The sequence below is a fragment of the Erithacus rubecula genome, assembly GCF_903797595.1.
Source record: "Erithacus rubecula genome assembly, chromosome: 22".
NCBI classification, from domain to species: Eukaryota; Metazoa; Chordata; class Aves; order Passeriformes; family Muscicapidae; genus Erithacus; species Erithacus rubecula.
In genome coordinates this window covers 997813-1016146 of record NC_136674.1, presented here as the reverse complement: position 1 = coordinate 1016146, position 18334 = coordinate 997813, and the positions used below count along the sequence as shown (strand labels likewise).

General features: G+C 49.2%; 1 protein-coding gene across 17 annotated transcripts in view; it reads right to left on the bottom strand.

Annotated features, from left to right (window-relative positions):
* MSI2 (musashi RNA binding protein 2) overlaps positions 1-18334 on the bottom strand; it is a 296757-nt gene that overhangs the window by 125500 nt on the left and 152923 nt on the right. For 3 of the 17 annotated variants that reach the window (XR_013776685.1, XM_079325328.1, XM_079325319.1), the window contains exons 10-13: positions 17525-17599; positions 4441-4503; positions 3262-3288; positions 1079-1170 (exon numbers count right to left, since the gene is read on the bottom strand). Coding sequence is in view for 15 of the 17 variants with exons in the window: in XM_079325328.1 (XP_079181454.1) it covers positions 1079-1170; positions 3262-3288; positions 4441-4503; positions 17525-17599 (257 nt within the window). In the remaining 2 variants the exon portion in view is untranslated. Of the gene's footprint in view, positions 1-1078; positions 1171-3261; positions 3338-4395; positions 4504-17524; positions 17600-18334 lie in introns of those variants that run through there. The other 14 variants (XR_013776684.1, XM_079325325.1, XM_079325315.1 and 11 more) reach the window with 6 other exon arrangements.

Genomic DNA, 18334 nt, shown 5'->3' with positions numbered 1-18334 from the left:
TTTTCCAAGTTTAGCACAGAAACCCAGGCAGGAGAAGCAAAGCCACTGCTGGCTCGTGGCAGGGAGGGTGAACTTGCCTCGAACTCCTCATGCTGATATTTATGAAATGTTAAATCTTCATTTAGAAACGTTCCCTTAAGCTGGGTGACATGGCAATGAGTACGACCCATCACTAGCTCGGAGTCTCAGTTGCATAATAAGATTTAAGGTTTATGACCTACAAACAATGGCTTGGTGGCTGGGGACAGGCTGCAGGGAGCTGCCTCACACACAGAGCATTATTTGGATTCCCAAATGGAGTGATTTGCGTGTGGCACATCTGGTCTACGACCGCCAACAAATGAGTCTATGGGCTAATATGGACGAGTAACAGGCTGATGGAGAAACCATGGTTGTAAAATGATTTGAAAAATATCTTTAAGTTCTTTTTGGATACAAAATAAAAATAAGAGAATACGGTTATAGGCAATGTTTCAGTTCCTAGGGGGGGTTAATTGGAAAAAAAATAAAAATAGTGTCAGTTTTACTGTCAGTTTTACTGCCAGTGTAACAGCACGTGTGCAAGGGGGGGCTGTAGGTTGCCTACAATTGAAACTTCCAGATAAATGGGATTTAACAAACAGGGCTCTATGGATCCAAGCCTTCAGCAGCTCTCTGCTGGGTTATCCCTACTCCTTCAATCAGACCAAGGCTCTGCTTTTATCTGCCAGGCTCGTTGGCGTGGTGGTGCCTGTAATATCAACTCGACAATGCATGTTCTACAACTACATCTACTGCTACCAGTACAACTACTACAGTGCATGCATTTAGTTCAGTCCCACAGATACATACACTCTAAGAACAGGCAAGGGGAGATGTGAAATGTTTTACGGGACGACAGGTGTTTCGTTTTTTAAGTAAGGGAAATTAATAAAAAACATCAAAAGAAAGAAAGTGTACAAAAAAATAGAGACATTTCTCAAGAGTTGATTATGAGTCGTTTCTTGAACCGTTTCGTCCGAACAAGCAAAAAACATGCAACCAGCTGCTACTAACAAGAAGCTGGACACTGAGAGAGGATTAATAGGTGTGGACAAACCTTCCCGCTGAGAGCGCTCAGAAGAGTGTTTGAGAGGAGGTGTGCACGTCCGAGTGTAAGAGAGGCCGGAAAGTTTGCCTCAGAGACACCCTCTCTCACAGCAGCCCCAACCAAGCAAGAGAGAAAACAACAAAACATAACTGCTCACACTCACCATCAAGGTCAGTAGCTCACGTTACGAGATTGGTTATAGCTGGCAAGTATAAAGTCCAGTAAGGGGTTGTTGGGGCGCAGGGCTCAAAGGCAGCGCTGGGACTGGGGCCCGAAATCCAGATGTGCCAGGGGTTGGGGTGGGGAGCAGCCCCTGGCACTGTGCTGTCCCACCCTGCTGAGCACAGCCTGCCCTGAGGGCTGCATTCCTGGGGCCTGAAGGGGTTTGTCTCCAGTCCTCAGGGTGGAATAGGTGAAACTGGTACCCGGCTAGAAAAACCTCAGGCTTGGCAATGATCCAAAGAGGAAGGAACAAAACCCTCTCCTGACAAATTTTCCTCGTCTCGCTCTCCTGCCAGATGAAACCCCTCCCATGTCAAATGCAAGAGAAAAATGTGCCCCCCCCACCCATGACTGTATTTTAAAAAAAGCATTTACACGACAAAAATGTTTCACACGTAAAATATGTCAGGTGGATTCAAAAGAAACGTGACACTGATAGTGAAGTTGTCTAGGAGGAGTTTGCAGCATTCAGACTTTTTAACTTTGCTCGTTTTCCGTGGCTCAGGTCCCAATTCATTAAAAAAATACAAGAATGGGTGAGGTTGTCAAAACCAGTGGAGGGATTTGGCAGCACAGCCCCACCCCGAGCGAATGGACGTGGCCATTGTGTGGCACACTCCCAGTGTGCTGGAGGACCTCAGCTGTCACCTCAGCCCTGGGATGTCACTGGGGATGTGATCTGTGACCCTGCTGGCACGATGGGGACTGATGGTGGCACTGAGCAGGGGACAGGGACACGGCCCCTTCTGCTGCCTGCAGGACAGACCTGCTGTGACACAGAAGAACCTCTTTATCTAGCAAGGCCAGCTGCCATGGAAAAAGAAGGGGTGAGGGCAGGGAGGAGGCCCTGAGCAGGCACCTGCTGACTCAGCAAACATGCAGGTGTCCCAAGAGCAGGAATGTCACCCCAGGGACAGTCCAAGGTGGTGAGTGCCCAGGGGGCTGGAGTGAGAGGGCTGCAGCTTCCTGGGGAGACCAAGACACGCAAGGTGGATGCTCTCTGGGGGTGCTCAGTCTCTGTGCTGGCACTGGTGCCAGGAAGGTGGGGAAGAGCCTGTGGGATGGGGCTGGAGAGCTGCAGAAGAGGCAGCAGGGATGGGGACATTGATGACATTGTCATTGATGTTTTCCAGGAACTGCTGCAGCAGCCCTGGGCACAGCTCTCCCAGTGTTCCCCAGCTCTTTCCCATTTCCTGGCAGAAAGGGGCCAGTTAGGGCCAGCAGTGCTCTGTGCTTTGGACCAGGCACCAGTGAAGGAGGGCTGTGCGAATTTGTGCAGGAAAAACAAAAACCCAACCGAAAAGGAAAGAAGGAAAAAATAAAAAAAAACCCACCAAAAAAAACCCCAGCCATTTTTCTTGTAATGAATCGGGGCCGTACACTCAGCGCAAGGTCGATCGGACTCCACTGCTCCTGGATACAATTCACTACCATTGCTGATGGAGTGGCAAACCCTGGATGTCCCTTCCAAAACCAGCTTTGGATGGAGATGACTCTACAGAACCCCCACCCCCTTCCCAGAGCACGGATGTGAGCGGGGCCAGTGACAAACCCACCTTTCTCCTTGAGACCTGGGGCTGGGGAAGGGACGGGGGCTCTTTGGGTTCAGTTTTGGGGGTGGTTTTTTGCCAGTTTTGAGGCTTGAAAAAGACATTTCCAAACACCATACTGCTCTTTAAACTTGCCAGAAAGGGTGTTGTTAATTTAGGGTTAGATTTAGTTTCGTATCGCAAGTTCAAATCAAAAAAACAAAAAAAAAACTGAAAAAACAAATCAGAAAACCCAACAGAAGAGAAACCAAAAAACACTCAAATTAAAGACAAATGATTTTCAGGCACAGAATTGATCAATGCTCAGTTCAGTTGTAACGGGCACCAAAAGCACTCCGATTAAAAAAAACCAAAAATAATAATCAGGGAAGCAACGTTAATCCAGCCAAACCCTCTGTGCCTTGCTAAGGGGCAACTCACCAGGTCTGTTTGCACGTAAAACAAAACCTGAAGGGCAAAACATGAGGAAGAGGCAGAAACAATGAGGTCTGTTTTCCTGGAAGCATATGCAAAAGCAATCTTGGGTTTTGTTTGGGTTTGTTTGTTTGGTTTTTTTCCCCCTCTTTGGGTTTGTTTTTCCCCCTCCGTGCCGGGGCAGTAGGACAAGCTGGGAGTTGGGGGATCCCCACAACCAGGCTGGCAAGTCACCCCTTAGGCTCTCTACATGCCACAGGATGGAACTGTACAGAGAGTCCTTTGTAGCCTGCAAGCAGTGCCAGTTTGCATGGAACGGAGTTCTCCTGGTGTCTTTCTGTGGCCACGCCTGGCCCTGCGCCCTCCTCCTCCTCCCTGAGCCCCAAATCCACAGGGGAGCTGCAGGGGCTGCCAGCCCTGTCCCCCAGACACGCTGGGACAGGGGCAGGGGGCTGGCAGCAGCTCCAGCCCAGCCTGCTCTGAGCTCTGCCACCTGATGATTCACCTGCTTAGCAAAATTTAAACCTTAAGGCAGTAACGGCAATCGGCAACTCTTGATTGATTTCCCTTAAGGGGAAAAAAAAAAAAAAAAAAAAGGTTTCAGAAGGACAGAAGAAAAGCTTTGCTGTTGCTCATGGAAGCAGAGGGGTTGGGGCAGGCAGGGGTGGGAGGTGCCAGCTGTGTGCTGCTGCTGGTGGCACGGGTGATGCCACCCCAAGGGACACAGCCCCTCACCACGGGGAGCTGCTGCCACTGCCTCACCCAACCCCAGCTTCCTCTGAGAAACCAAAACTTTTCTTCTGAGAACACAAATTCAATCTTTTTTGGGGTGTCTTTTAGAGCCTCGAATTTAAACTAAACAAATGAAGAAACCAACGCAATAAAGGAATAAAGAAAGAAACAAATTGGAATATCTACCCTGGTTTTGGCAGTTCTCACACCAATCTCCTGCAGGTGCTCCAGCCCCCGTGGCCTCTGCTTGTAGTTTGGGTTTGGGTTGGGATTGATCACTTATTTTTTCTCTAATTTTTTTTTTTTTTTTTTTGATTGATTGTTTTCAGGTCCCCAGGATTAAGTGTGAGGAAAATCAGAGAAATGATGGAGAGCTGCAGCCACACAGAATACCGACAGAGCTTTTACCTGACCCTGCACTCTGAGGGTTTGCTCTTCCACGGGCCCCCCTACCTGATCCTCTTGCTGCTGCCACGGCTGCCGCTGCTACTGGTCCGTAAGCTGCTGCTGGGAAACCTGGCCGTGGAGAAAAGGAGAAGGTGAAGGCACAAACCAGAGGGAACCACGAGTTCCTGCATGGCACAGGCACCTGGAGCCACCAGAGCTTGGGAGGAGCTCAGCCCTGCATCAGTGGCATAAATGCCCTTGGCACAGCAGGAGTGGAGGCAGAGCCTGCAGCTCTCAGCTGCACACAGCAGAACAGGGTCAGCCCCTCCACAAACAGCCAGGGAATTCTCTCCCCGGGCTGATCTGCAAGTGATAATAATGTGCTGGTCTGCAGACAAAGCAGTGATGGAAAATATGAGGAGGTCCTCGTGTCGAGATCACAAATTTTGCTGGGATCAAGCAGAAAAAAAAAATTCGATGGAATGTGGTTTAAAAAAAAGAAAGGAAGAAAGGAAGGAAGGAAGGAAAAAGCTCTTGAAAGCAAACCAGCCGCAGATCAAGGAGTTCTGTGACATCCCCCCTGCTCCAGGGAACTCAGCCCTCACAGAGAATGGAATGCTGCCAGCAAGATTGCAGATTTACTTAATTAATATTCAAAAGATCTGCCAGAGACTCTGACTTTCAATATATGTATTTTAAGAGGGCAATGGCAAAGTCCAGGCAATCAGCAAGAACCCCAAAGTCAGTGACTCCAGGGAGGTTCCTGGTCTCAGAGCTCCAGCTGCTCCTGCCACCCCCCAGGACAAGCCCAGGGTGGTCCCCAGGATGGGACCTGGTCCTTGGGTGGGCACCAGCACCAGGATCACAGCTGCTTTGCAAGGCTGAGGAGCCACAGGAGAACAAGTGAGGCACTGAGAAAGAGAAGAGCAAGCCCAGCACACCACAGCCCACCACCTCCAGCACTATGGCTCAGCTACAGCTCAGCTACCAGGGCAAGGAGCACAGAACTAGGCTAGAATAACTTCAAGCTACTTAAAACATCAATCAAAAAAAGACATACTTGCATTTAAATATGGTAATAGGGCTGTTGAGGGGGAAAAAAAAAATAGCAGAGGTAAATGTATGCAGAGGATCCCAGGCTGGTGCTCTCCCTGCACAGAGAGCAGCACTGCCAACCAACCCTGGTCCTCCTGCCTGCTGCAAATCCAGAGCCTCTGTGAGTGGGAAACACATCAAAGAGGGGATCCCATAAGCAGGGCTGAGCCTGAGCTGAAATCCCCTCTCAGTGGTGATGGAGCCATCAACCCTGAGTGGGTCCCCACACATGATTAGGGCTGGAGTGAGAAGAGTAAAAGCAAGCTCCACAGAGCAATGTGCAGGGCAGGGCTGAGTCTCTGGGGTTTCATTCTCATGCAGAGCCACGGCTGGGCTGAGCTCCAGGCCCTCCCACTGTGGCTCAGGCAGGAGCAGAGCTGGCACTGTCCCTGTCCCTCCCCAAGGGCAGTGACCTCAGTGTTCCCATGGCACCTCCAGCACCAGCTGGCCACCCACAGACCCCTCAAGGCTCCCTAAAACACCCATATGGGATTGGAGGAGCTGTGGGTTTTCCAAGGAATAAAACACCTCTGCCAAAACCAATCAAATACCCTTCAAATCACCAAGCATCCCCTGTGAACAGCACAAAAAAAAAACAGGGCTGGAAAGTTTGTTTCTCTTGTTCAGCTGCCAGGGACGCTCAGGATCTTTTTGAAATGCAGGACAAAAAGTTTTGCCATGCAAAAGAAGAGTGAAATAACAAGGGTGGAGAAGGCTCTCCACGGAAAGAGCCTGAACAAAGGCTCTGTTATTGCATTCCAGGGGACAGATGTGTGAAAAATTAATCCCTCTGCCCCTGAAGAAAGCTTTTCTCCCAGTTCTGAGATAAAAGCATCCCTGTGCCACAACACTCCCACAGCTCAAGTGTGATCTGCACGGGAACAGCACCAGAGCCAGGATGGGAACTGGGATTGATTGATTATTGATTGATTATTGAGATTGGCAGAACCCTCCTCTCTGATCCACCCCAGGATGGCTCCACCACTGCAGGATCCCTGGGTCAATCCAGGTCACTGAAAGCCATAAATCCCCTACTAAAATGCCTTTGCCAGGTGCCACCCCAGGGGCTGGAGCAGCTTCCCTGCCCCTGCTGCCCAGGGCTGACTGTGCTGTGAGCTCCAGCCCTCTCTGCTGCCTCTGGCTCAGCACTGGGACAACTGTGGCCACAGTTTTCCCTCAGCAACCCTGGCAAGTGCAGGTGTTGCAATGGCACAGGTCCACAGAGGGCTGGGGGTGCCAGCAGCAGCAGCTGCCAAGGGGCTGCAGCTCCCAGGTCATTTCTTGGAGGTGACTGGGTGCCAGGAGTGGTGCCTGGACAGGAGTGTCCTGAAGTCATTGATGGCAGCACCTCTGGATCCCACCCTGCACAGCCAGGAGCACCAGCCCCACTCCCTCTGAGCCTTCTGGAGTCACCTGGAAAATCAAAAGGGTGGAGGGAGATCAGCTCATTCCTGGTGTTTGTTTAAGGCACTGATTGCTGCTCAAATGACCCCTGTGCTTTGTGTGCCCACTGCTCCCAGCTGCCAGGGCACACAAAGCCAGCACTGCTCACTTCAGGCTCTGCAATTAGAAGGGATTTCACAGTAAACGTTTTGCACTGGGCTCACACACTGGCCAGGAAAGCCCTGAGGATTCACAGCAATTTCATGCTCTCTCATTGCTCAGAATGAGCCAAAACCAGCGTTCCAAGTGCAATTTTTCACAGATAAAATTCCCTGCTTCCTGCATCAATAGTTTCACTTTGAACAGTGAAGCAGTGAGGGAAGATGGACAGATCTGGGTTAAATTCTTTGCCCTGAGGTGCCAGATTCAGTCCATGGCTGTTGTTTCTCAGAGGCACAGGTGAATTTGGGACAAGGGGGAGCACAGGATGGCACACAGCCCCACGTCTTGCTCTGGGCACTGCAGTGGGATCCCAGGATTTGGCAGATTTTCCAGGGTTTGTGAACAAATCTGGTGATGCTGCCTGAGCAGGGCCAGTCCTCACAGCAGCTTTAGGGGCACAGCAGATTCCTGCTCCATCTCCTGCTCTGCTGGACCATCCCTTCTGAAATCACTGAGTTCTGGGCTTGGCTACAAGGCAAGCACAAGGGAATAACCCAAGAACCATTTGCAGCCCTTCCTGTGCCAGGACTCTCTTCCTGCAGCTCTGGCTCTAAGAGGAAATCACCAACTCCTTCAGCCCTGCTCTGATCAGCCTTTGAAGACCCCAAATATCCTCAAAGCACACACAACCTCATCCTCTACAAGCAGTCAGGCAACAGGAACCAACCCCAGAAAAGATCAGTAAGAATTAGTTCTTACATCAAAAAACACCATGCCAAGAATTTGCTCTGCTTTAATGGCCAAAGCACTTGGGCACCTGAGGGGGCATGTTCAGACTTCAGCAATGAGCTCAGGGGATTTAAAACAAGAAAATGGAAGCTGAGATGCTCAAATCACACCTGACTTCAGAAAATAGCCAAAATCATGGAGCAGGCACGGAGAATTCAACAAAAGCCATCATGGAACTGCAGGTAAGGAGCCCCTTGCTCTGTGCTCATGGGGTGTTTGGGGTGCTCACCAGCAGTGGACTGGTCTGTGCAGGCTGTTTTGGGGGTCCCTGTGCTGAGGGCATCGAGCTCAGAGGCTCCTTCACCCCCCAGCCCTTCACTCCCCACAGCCCTGGTGCTCCCCAGGGTGCAGATTGAACCCCAGCCCTTCAGGAGGAGCACTTGGAAAATGGGAATGCATGTGCAGGCTGGGGGAGAGGAGCTGGGGGGCTGATCCCCCTTTTCAAACACCATTCCCAAGAGCTGATCCCCCCTTTTCAAACACCATTCCCAGGGGTTCATCCCCCCTTTTCAAGCAGTGTTCCCAGGAGCTTTGATCAGCCCAAAAAGCTGCACCAGGCTCACAGCTGTCATTGCAGATGGGCTCTTGCTTGCATTATTCTTTCCATTAGGCTGTGTTATCCTCTTTGGAGGATCTTTAGGCTTCATTTCAAAAGTATCAGAGACTCAAAACCATGAAGCAGAAGAGCCTGGTAGTTTTTTTTTTTTTTTTTTTTTTGAAGGCAGGCAGGCGTGGGTCCAATTTACCGGGCAAAAATGTCTTTAATGGTGAACACACACAAGGGAAAGCTCCATCCCAAAACAATCCCTTTATGTTTCAAACCTTCATCTCCCAGGCTCTCTGTCTCACACTCCCCCTCCCTTTCTATAAGGAAGCACGAATGAGAAAGAAAAAAAAAAACCTGCTACTACTCCAAGCTTTAGATGAACAACTCAATGCTGAATATTTAGAGAAGCACATACACCCAGAGAAATCAAATGTTCCCTAGAACTGATCAAAGATGGGGTTCTACCACATCATTCACAACTCATTACCACGTTTCAGTTGCAATTAACTCCTTGGGGTTTGATTGCAGACTCTATGAAGCTTTGTCAAAGCCACAGGAGTTGCTGGGATGTCCTGTCTGTGCAGGGGTGGGACAGGGCTGGTGACCAGGACCCAGCACAGGGCACAGCTCCAGGCAAACAGGACAATCAATCCTGCTCACCCTTTTACCATCCCCAACCCTGCTCTGACTCCTGTACTGAAACAACCCCTGAAGTGCCTCCCTTTGTCTTTTCCCACTGTGTCACATCAACCTTGTTAAAAAAATCCCTTTCAGCAAATGAGGGAATTTCAGCCAGGCCACACTGTGTCTCATGGAGCCCCATCCCAGAGCCCCTGCAGCACCCAGGGCACAGCCTGACAGTCTGTCCCTGTCTGACATCCCCAGGGCCTGTCTGCAGTGGGTGGGTGTGATGATGAGCAAATATTCCCATTCTGGAATTCCAACAAAACAATAAATCCCAAACAAAGGTGATTTCAAATTTGGCACTTACACTTTATGTACAGTAAATGAACCATTTTTCAGCTGTTGGGACTCTCAGGCCATGGCTTTTAGGTTGAGAATGGTGCAATTCTGCCCAGTAATTACTTTATGCATCAGTGAGACAAAGCCTTGTTTGTCTCCAAATTATCATTCAGTGGCATTTCAAGTGCAATAACCCTTTTGCAGTTATTTCACTCTACTGAAAACTGGGAAACTTCTCAAAGGCAAACAGTTTGTTCTTCAAAAAAACACAAACCAAGAAGCAAAAGCTGTAGCTGATTTAGGTTACCAACATCCAGTATCCAACCTGACCCTGCCCTCTGGCAGTTTGCAGCCATTCCTCCTTGTCCTGTCCCTCCAGGCCCTTGGTAAAATTCTCTATTTTTCCTACAGCCTCCCCTGAAGCCTTTTCTTCTCCAGGATGAATAATTCCAATCCTCTCAGCCTTTCCTTGCAGGAGAGGTGCTCCATTCCCTTTTATATCTTACTGGATATGAAAGACTCCTTTGGACTCACTACAACTCATTTTAAAGGCCAAAGCCAAACATTGACCAGAGATTTTTAATCAACAAGTGAAGCACCAAGAACACCCAGGAGCTCATGGCCCCAGGCTGCCTCCCAGCTCTGAATTTCTGCATTTCAGCCACCTGCTGCTGGATGAACAAGGGCAGGGGAGATGGCAGGAACCACATTAAGGCACCTCTTTGGAGCTCAGCAACGTGGCACTGATTTGCTTCAAGCCTCATTTCTGCTGCTCTGATGGTGAAGAAAATGAGCTATTTGCTTAAGCTGCTTGTCTCTGTTTTTATGAATGATCTAAACTACCTGGGCAAGTGTTATTTAAAGACAGGTCCTTGATGATGAACAAAGGCATAAAGAGAACTGGTGTCTGGAACAATTCAGCAGGAGGAGGCAGCTCCATAAAGGAGAAGGCAGTTTATGCCAGGACAAGGTTATCAGAGGTGGGAACCCTTCAGCACTTGTGTGCAGCTCACCCAGCACTGGCACCCAGGGACCCTCCCAGCTGCCACTGGGCATTCCATAATCCATGTTGGAAACAGTCACAGGAGAGGATTGGGATGCTGAGCCCAGAAAATTCAGGGCATTGCTGCAGCAACTCCCATCACTGCTCCTGGTCAAGGCAGGATGTGGGAGCTGCTCCCAGCCCAGCTGCAAACCCTGCTGCTAAAACATCACTTTTGAATGTTTCTCTGCTACAGGAGACTGATCTTATCCAGCACTTTGCAACCCCAGCCCCAATTTTTTTAAGAGTTTTAGTTAAAAGCTGTCTCTGCTGAGGCACAAGGCAGGGGAGCCACAGTGCTGTGGCTGGCTCAGAATGGAGAATTCCTCAGAGCAGGTTCCTCCTGCAGGGCTGCCCATGTTTTCCTGCTCACACCAGTGTTTGTGTCATGCCTCTTTACTCCTGTGAATAATTGCTCTCATTAACCCTCCTGGTCACTGCAGCTGTGGCCTGTCCACTGCTCTGGAGCTGCAGCATCACCCAAAACATCTCTACAGGCAGGTTTGCATTCCTTCTCCTTTTCTCTCCTCTCTGCCCCTTCAGGATCACTCATTTTCAGGGCAATGAACCTCAAGTTTTAAACACCAGGCACAGATCAGTGAGCAGCTGAGAACAGGACAATCAGTGTTCAAGTTCAATGTTCAAGATGTTCTTATTTCTCAGTTATTCAAGTTGTAAGTGGAGAAAAATCTAATGAAGGCAGTTTTGAGCCTCAGCCAGGCATGGTATTGTTGAGCAGCCTCCCTCACATGGAGAGGATGGGCAGGAAAAGGGGGACAGGCTCCATGGACAGTACTGGGAGCCAGACCAACACAGACCAACAGCTTCTCTCTGCAAAATCTCACCCTAAACCTAACAAGATTACATTAAGGGGTAGAGGGAAATAGAAGATGAAAAAGGCCTTTTACACAATTCTCTTCAACATAAAAAAAACCACAGCTTTTCTCAGACAAACTGTGCCTAAAAGGCAAAGGTGCTTCAGCTCTGCTTGGGCTCAGAGAACAGCTCCAGAGACCATTTATTCCTGCATCAAAACACAACCATCTAGGCAGAACTTGAAGGAGAACCTTCTGGCTGCAGATTTATGGGCTCTGCTATATTAATTTCTCAGTTTGCTGTCTGCAGTTCCAGCTGCTCCTCCCTCCAGGGATGCTCCTGCAATGGGAACAGCCAAAAGAACACCCAAAAGCTGAATCTGAAACCAGGTCCAGTCTAAAGTCTTTGTTTTCAGGCTGCCATGGAGAGGTGGAAGAGGTAAGTGAGGTGGTCCCAGGAGTCCCCAGTGCAGTCTGTAAAGCAGTGATGCATGCAGATGCAGTGATGGTTCAGGTGGGAACAAGGCATGCAGGGAGAGCAGAGCAGACTGAAGCAGTTAAGGAAGGGTTAGACAAAGGGGTGAGAAAAATCTCCAGCTTTGTTCCTTGCTGTTACAAGGCTTAACTAACTGAACAATTTAAAATAGGTTTTACATTTCCTCCTCCTATTTTGCAGCTGCCACCAGGTCCTCCTTTTCTGAGAGTTACTTTTGATCATTCCAGTACCACGACCAGACAAACTTTGCTCCCATTAGTAAATGTTCCACAAGCCTTGCACTGGTGTAACAGTGCTTGAAGAGTGTTTTACAGGCTGACCCCTATTAACAGACCCCATCACTCCCTCTGGGCACAGAAGCCATGAGCAGGCAGCACTTTAAAGCCACTGTGCCTCACCAGAGTAGGAAGCTGGGTGCTGCAGAGCAGGGGAATGTGTTGTGGGGTCAGGCTGGGTGTTGTGGGCTCAGTCTGGGTGTTGTGGGGTCAGTCTGGGTGTTGTGGGCTCAGGCTGGGTGTTGTGGGCTCAGGCTGGGTGTTGTGGGGTCAGTCTGGGTGTTGTGGGCTCAGGCTGGGTGTTGTGGGCTCAGGCTGGGTGTTTTACACCACTGCCCATGGCACAGGGGATGGTTGGTTTTTTGGGATGCTGCAGCCACACCCTTTTCCATCCCCACTGCACTCCCAGGTTATTATCCAAGGGGGAACCTGCACTTGCATTGGGGTATCCTAAACCCCAGACACAGGAACCTCCTTCCCTCTCCTCCTCCTCTCAAGACACACAATAATTCCCTTTATCTTTGGCACCAGCTCCTTCTCCTCACTGGAAAATTCCTATTTTCCAGCTGCTGCCTCCTAGGCAAGCAGCACACACAGCTCCCTGCCCAGCCCTGCTGGGTGAACACTGTGGGACTGGCATCAGGGAAGAAACTCAGTTAAACTCAACAGAAAGTTGGTTTAAATGCTCTCAGAGTAACAAACTCCATCAGTCTGAGATTTGGAACCATCTTGGGTTGCATTTCCACTGCCCCAGGCACTGCAGGAGTGTGACCCAAGGCTCAGCTCATGGCCTTTGCAGCACCAGCATTAATCTGCAAATATATTTCCCTGAGCTCTGCAAAGTTTGTGAAAATATTTGTTTTTCTCACCTCTCACCATATACAAAGGTTTTAATAAGCTTTAACAAACATACAAGCAAACAAACCCTTAATTAAAATAAATAATTAAAATTTCTAACCTGAAGGCTTCTATGAAACTTTGACAATCCCCAAACACTCAGGTGATGGTGGGAGAAAACAGAACTGGCATCAAGGCAGTGCAGGAACATCCCACACAGTGCTGGAGGACCAGTGGGGATGCTGCAATTTCCTCTCCCCCCAGCTATGAGTGCATTTTGTATTTTTTTGGGGTGTGATTTTTGCAGTAAACACACCTGACATGAAACTGTTGCTCTGCAGGTTCTTCAAACAGTGGGTCACACACTCTGAGTGATGGTTGCTTTATTCTTTTATTCAACTCAGTCATTGGTACTGGTTATTTGGGGCATCCAAACCAAAATATTAAAATTGCAAGCTAAGAGAGCAGCAACACAGCAGATCCGTTGTAAACAATTTATTATTATTTTCTACCTCAGTTACTTACAGGAAAAAAGTCATTAAAAAAAAAAAAAAAAAGAAAAAAAAAAAAAAGAAAAAAAAGAAAAGCACAGATGGACTATTTACAAAAAATGAGAAAATTCACAATAGCTGAAATGTTTGCAAATCATGCACACTAAGACAAGTTCACAAAAGCAAAGCAATTCATAGCAAAAAAAACCCAAACAAAATAATAAGAAGCCATACAGATTAAAAAAAGCTATTGCCTGCAGAAAAGTCAAAAGAAAACTACCCAAGTATTACATCAAGCATCTTTAATGAAATGAACAGCACAGCCATGGATTGTAGAGCCTTTGACACTGACATTTTAAACAAGTGGATTAACAAACATTAAAATGCATTACAGTTCTACTGTAAGCATGCAATGGGAACTTCTCACAAACTTGTCAAAGGGGAGCAACACTTCCAGAACAGCAGGGGTTAACAGAATGTGTGTTTGCCACCCAGAGTGCAGAGCCTGGTCCCTCAGAGATCTCCTGCCACTGGGGAGGAGGTGACAGGGATGCAGCTTAAGCAGGGAAAGCTTGGCCAGAATTTAGGGAATTTGCCTGTGATTTGCAAGCAGAGTTTGGAAGGAGAAGCAGCTGCAGGGAGGGTGCAGGACCACCAGAGCTGGGATCAAAGAATCAGAGAAACCCAGAATGGTTTGGGTTGGAAGGGACCTTAAAGCTGATGCAGTGCCACCCCTGCCATGGCAGGGACATGGGACATGGGCAGGGACATCTCCCCCTGCCCCAGGCTGCTCCAGCCCCTGGCTCTGGAGTGGGGCAGGAACTGCAGGGCAGGGGATGGGACACCTGGGGGGCCCCAAGGGGACAGCAGTGCCATCCCTGCAGGGCATCTGTGCCCCTCTGGATGCTCAAAAGTGCCAGTCACTCTCTCTGGGGCTGTTTGTGACACCAAATCCACCCAACTGTCCTCCTCACTTCTGATAAAGTGATTCCTAAAAAGTTTGTGAGAAGTCGTGTCTTGAGAACGCCCCTGACCCCATCCCTGTGAGTTACATTCCAAGTGGGCATTAAAAACTCATAACAAAGCAGAGGGAAAAAAATAAAAAAAAATAAAAAGCAAACTCAAAGCAGTGAGGATATGGAGCCTTTAAAAAAAATAAAAATAAAATAAAAAGTCCAGTCAATCAAACCAGCCAGTAAGAGCAGCAATTTTTCAGTGGACATTGATATTAAACATGGACCACCCAGGCTTTCTCTGTCTCTCTCTCATTAGCACTGTAGTAAACCCAGATTAATTTGTTATGCATCTTTAAGAACTAGTTGATAAAAATTATGTCTTGTGAAATCGGCAAATAGTCTGCAAAGTGAAATAAGAACAGAAATTAATAGATTAAACTGAAAAGATAAGTCCCAGAAATAAAAAAAAAAAAAAAAAAAAAAAAAAAAGAGAGACACAGAAAGGGAGTGATTGCAATTAAAATTAAAAAAAAAAAAAAAAAAAAAAAAAAAGAGGCAATGTACTGCATGAAGAAGGGCTGGGAGGAATAATGGGATGGGAGGAGATAGAGCAGCTGCCAGAGGGTTGTGTCCTGTCCCATGCCACAGGAAACAGGAGATGTGGGAGAGGATGAGGGACAGGCCATGGGACAGTCCCCAGGGGACAGGACAGGGGATGGGGATGCAAACAGGTGGGTCATGGCATCTGTACCTCATTCACCTGGACAACAGGAAAAAGCAGCAGGACAGTTCAATCAGGAGGGAATTCCTTTTTCTGGCTCTGATTTACTGAGACAGTAACAGCAGCACAGGCTGTGCAGAGACAGTGGGGGCAGCCCCATGGGTGACCCCAGCCCAGGAGGGGATGGAGCAGGGGCTGCAGGGCAGGACAGGCTGTGCCAGGGGCTGCAGGGCACACTGTGCTGTGCCAGGGGCTGCAGGACAGGCTGTGCCAGGGGCTGCAGGGCACACTGTGCTGTGCCAGGGGCTGCAGGGCAGCACAGGCTGTGCCAGGGGCTGCAGGGCAGACCAGGGGCTGCAGGGCAGCACAGGCTGTGCCAGGGGCTGCAGGACAGGCTGTGCTGTGCCAGGGGCTGCAGGGCAGGACAGGCTGTGCCAGGGGCTGCAGGGCACACTGTGCTGTGCCAGGGGCTGCAGGACACACTGTGCTGTGCCAGTGGCTGCAGGGCAGCACAGGCTGTGCCAGGGGCTGCAGGGCAGACCAGGGGCTGCAGGACAGACCAGGGGCTGCAGGGCACACTGTGCTGTGCCAGGGGCTGCACAGCTCCTGGGAGCAGCCCCAGGGGCACTGGGCACTGCTCTGTGCCTCTGCACTGAGGCTGCACCACCCCTGGGTCCAGGCAGGCAGAGGAAGCTCTCAGACCCAGGATGCTCCTGCACAACAGCCAAGAACTCCTGCAAACCACAACACTGAGATTTGAAACCTGACAACTTCCTCCTGCCCTGCTCCTGAGAGGCTCTGTGCCCCAAATCCCTGCTCAGGGACCCCACAGCACAGGCACCCCACCCTGCTGCTGGACCACTCCTCACAGCACGCCTCAGCCAGGACACTGCTGTGCCCCCTTGTGACACCAGAGCCCCAAAATCACCTGAGGAACCCCCAACAACTCTGCAAAGCTTCTGATGCTGCTGAGGAGCAACTGATCTGAGCAGGAGGGGAGCAGGGGCAGAGCTTTGGGGCAGGGGAACAGGAGCTGAGCATCTGCTGCTGCTGCCTGGCTGCCCTGGGCCCACAGTGACCCACAGCTTTCTGCTGGGGACAATCCACCTGGATTTTATTTTTTTTCCCCATATTCCATCTCTGCAGGAGACTGAAAATAACCAGGCAGTAAGTGGAAGTTCTGCTTTGATAAAAACAGGCCCTTAACAAAAACACATCTAAGGAGGGGTCGAGTCAAGGGTGCCTTTGCTGTCAGTGAGCAAACACGCTTCACTTTAGACATGTTTATAATTAAACTCATCTAAGTTCTGCTGATTTCTAACATTAAACCCATCAAAGATGTCTCTCCTTCAATGCCTTCGTATGAATCAGCTGTGAGGAGTCAGAACACACAAACATCACCTCCAGCTCCTGGCTGCAATCCTGGTTCCAGCAGAACTAGAGCTGGTGTCACCTGGCTCTGGGGGCTGCACTGTGCCACCCCAGCAGCTCTGCTGTCTGCCTGACACCCCAGTTGCTGCACACCTGGCATGGTCCAGGTGGGAAAATGTACCACAGAGGAAGGGGTGGCTCAGCTTTCAGAAGAGCCCTGCATTTGTGAATTCAGATAAACAAACCCTGACAGTGCTGCTCCCCTCGGTGCTGTCAGTCCTGCAAAAAACAGCTGCACAAAAACCCCATCACAAGGACACTGCTCACCCTACAGGTGACAACAATTCTTATTTTCCCAAAGCAGGGTCTCATCCTAATGACCCAGGGCTGCACACAAGGCTCCACATTTGCCCCAGTGCTGCAGGGGTAGCCAAGCACTGTCCACATCCTCACCCATCCTAGAGAACCTCCCTGTGAGTGCTGGTTTTGCTGAACCCCAGAGCTGGGATCCCCCAAAGATGGGAACCCCCAAAGATGAGAACCCCAGAGCTGGGATCCCCCAGAGCTGGGATCCCCCAAAGATGGGATCCCCCAAAGATGGGAACCCCCAAAAATGGGAACCCCCAAAGATGGAAACCCAGAGATGGGATCCCCAGAGCTGGGATCCCCCAAAAATGGGAACCCCAAAGATGGGAACCCCCAAAAATGGGAACCCCAGAGGTGGGATCCCCCAAAGATGGGACCCCCAGAGCCCAGCAGGGAGCCCAGCAGGGTCACTCTGCACTCCACAGAGATTCACTTACCACAGGCCAGCACGGGGAGGGTCCCTGTGTGGGTGTGTGTGCCTGTGTGGAGCTCTACAGAATCTATGGAAGGAAAAACCCATCAAAGGGAGGGTAACAGCTCTCCAGTGATCTCTCTTGCTTTCTTTTTTTAATTTTTTTTTTTAATTTAAGAAGTTTGTTTTCAAATAACCAGTACCAATTTATACATTATGTGTTGAAAATAATGTCGCTATAAAAGTCTGTTTTAAAATAGTTAAAAAAAAAAAAAAAGATTTTGCTGTTGTGTGAGATGCTCCCTGTAGACTTGCCTGTCTCAGCTTGCAGCTATGGACTTTAAAAAAAAAAGGAAGAAAACCCCAAAAAAACAAACAAAAGAAGGAAAGAGGGGAAATAAAGCAAATCTGCACATGGAATGTACGTACCTGGGAACTGGTAACTGTAACTTGGGGCAAATCCAGGATATCCTCGGCCATATGTTGCAACAAAATTCGGGTAACCTTGATCACAGAAATGTAAAAAAAAAAAAAAGAGAGAGAGAGAAGTTTGAGGATTAATGAAGAGTTTTTTTGAAGGTTGTGTTTTTCCTGTTTGTTTTTTAACACAATGCACAATGACAGGGAGGATGGGCGAGACCCAATTTTACAGAAGGTATTAAAAAACCCGGATTTATTCTGCTCATGCCAAACTGCAGAGAGGTTTCATCATCACCCTGAACAGAAACATCTCGAGCTGTGAGCAGGAGCCCTGTCACTCTGGTAATTAACATGCACTTTGGTGCCTGCAGCCCAAGGACTGTGCATACTTGTTAGCTGGAAGAGTAAATGCCAAATGCTAAGGCTAAACACATAACACGGGTTTGCTGTGACATTTGGAGAGCTTACAATGAATGTACTTTGCTTCAGAGCTATTGACAGTTGGAGATTAAGGTAGTAGTAATTCTTTATCCCGGGAGTGTGAAGGACAACAGTTAACACATCAAAGGGATGGAGGCAGCAGCAGCAACGAGCCAGGGAGTCAAAGAGCTTTTTAATTTTTCAGGAAAGTCAAAGGAAGCTGCAGGAGGTGCTTCTGAAGCCCCTTCTGAGGATGAACAGGCGACCTCAGGCAGCTTTGGGAGGGTAATTAGGAGAAAAACTCACTTGAGAGCAGTTTGTGAATAAAACAGCTGAGTGAAGGCACAAAGTGACAACTCTGCTGGCTGTGCTGGTGTCCCCTGACCCCTTGTGCTGGGC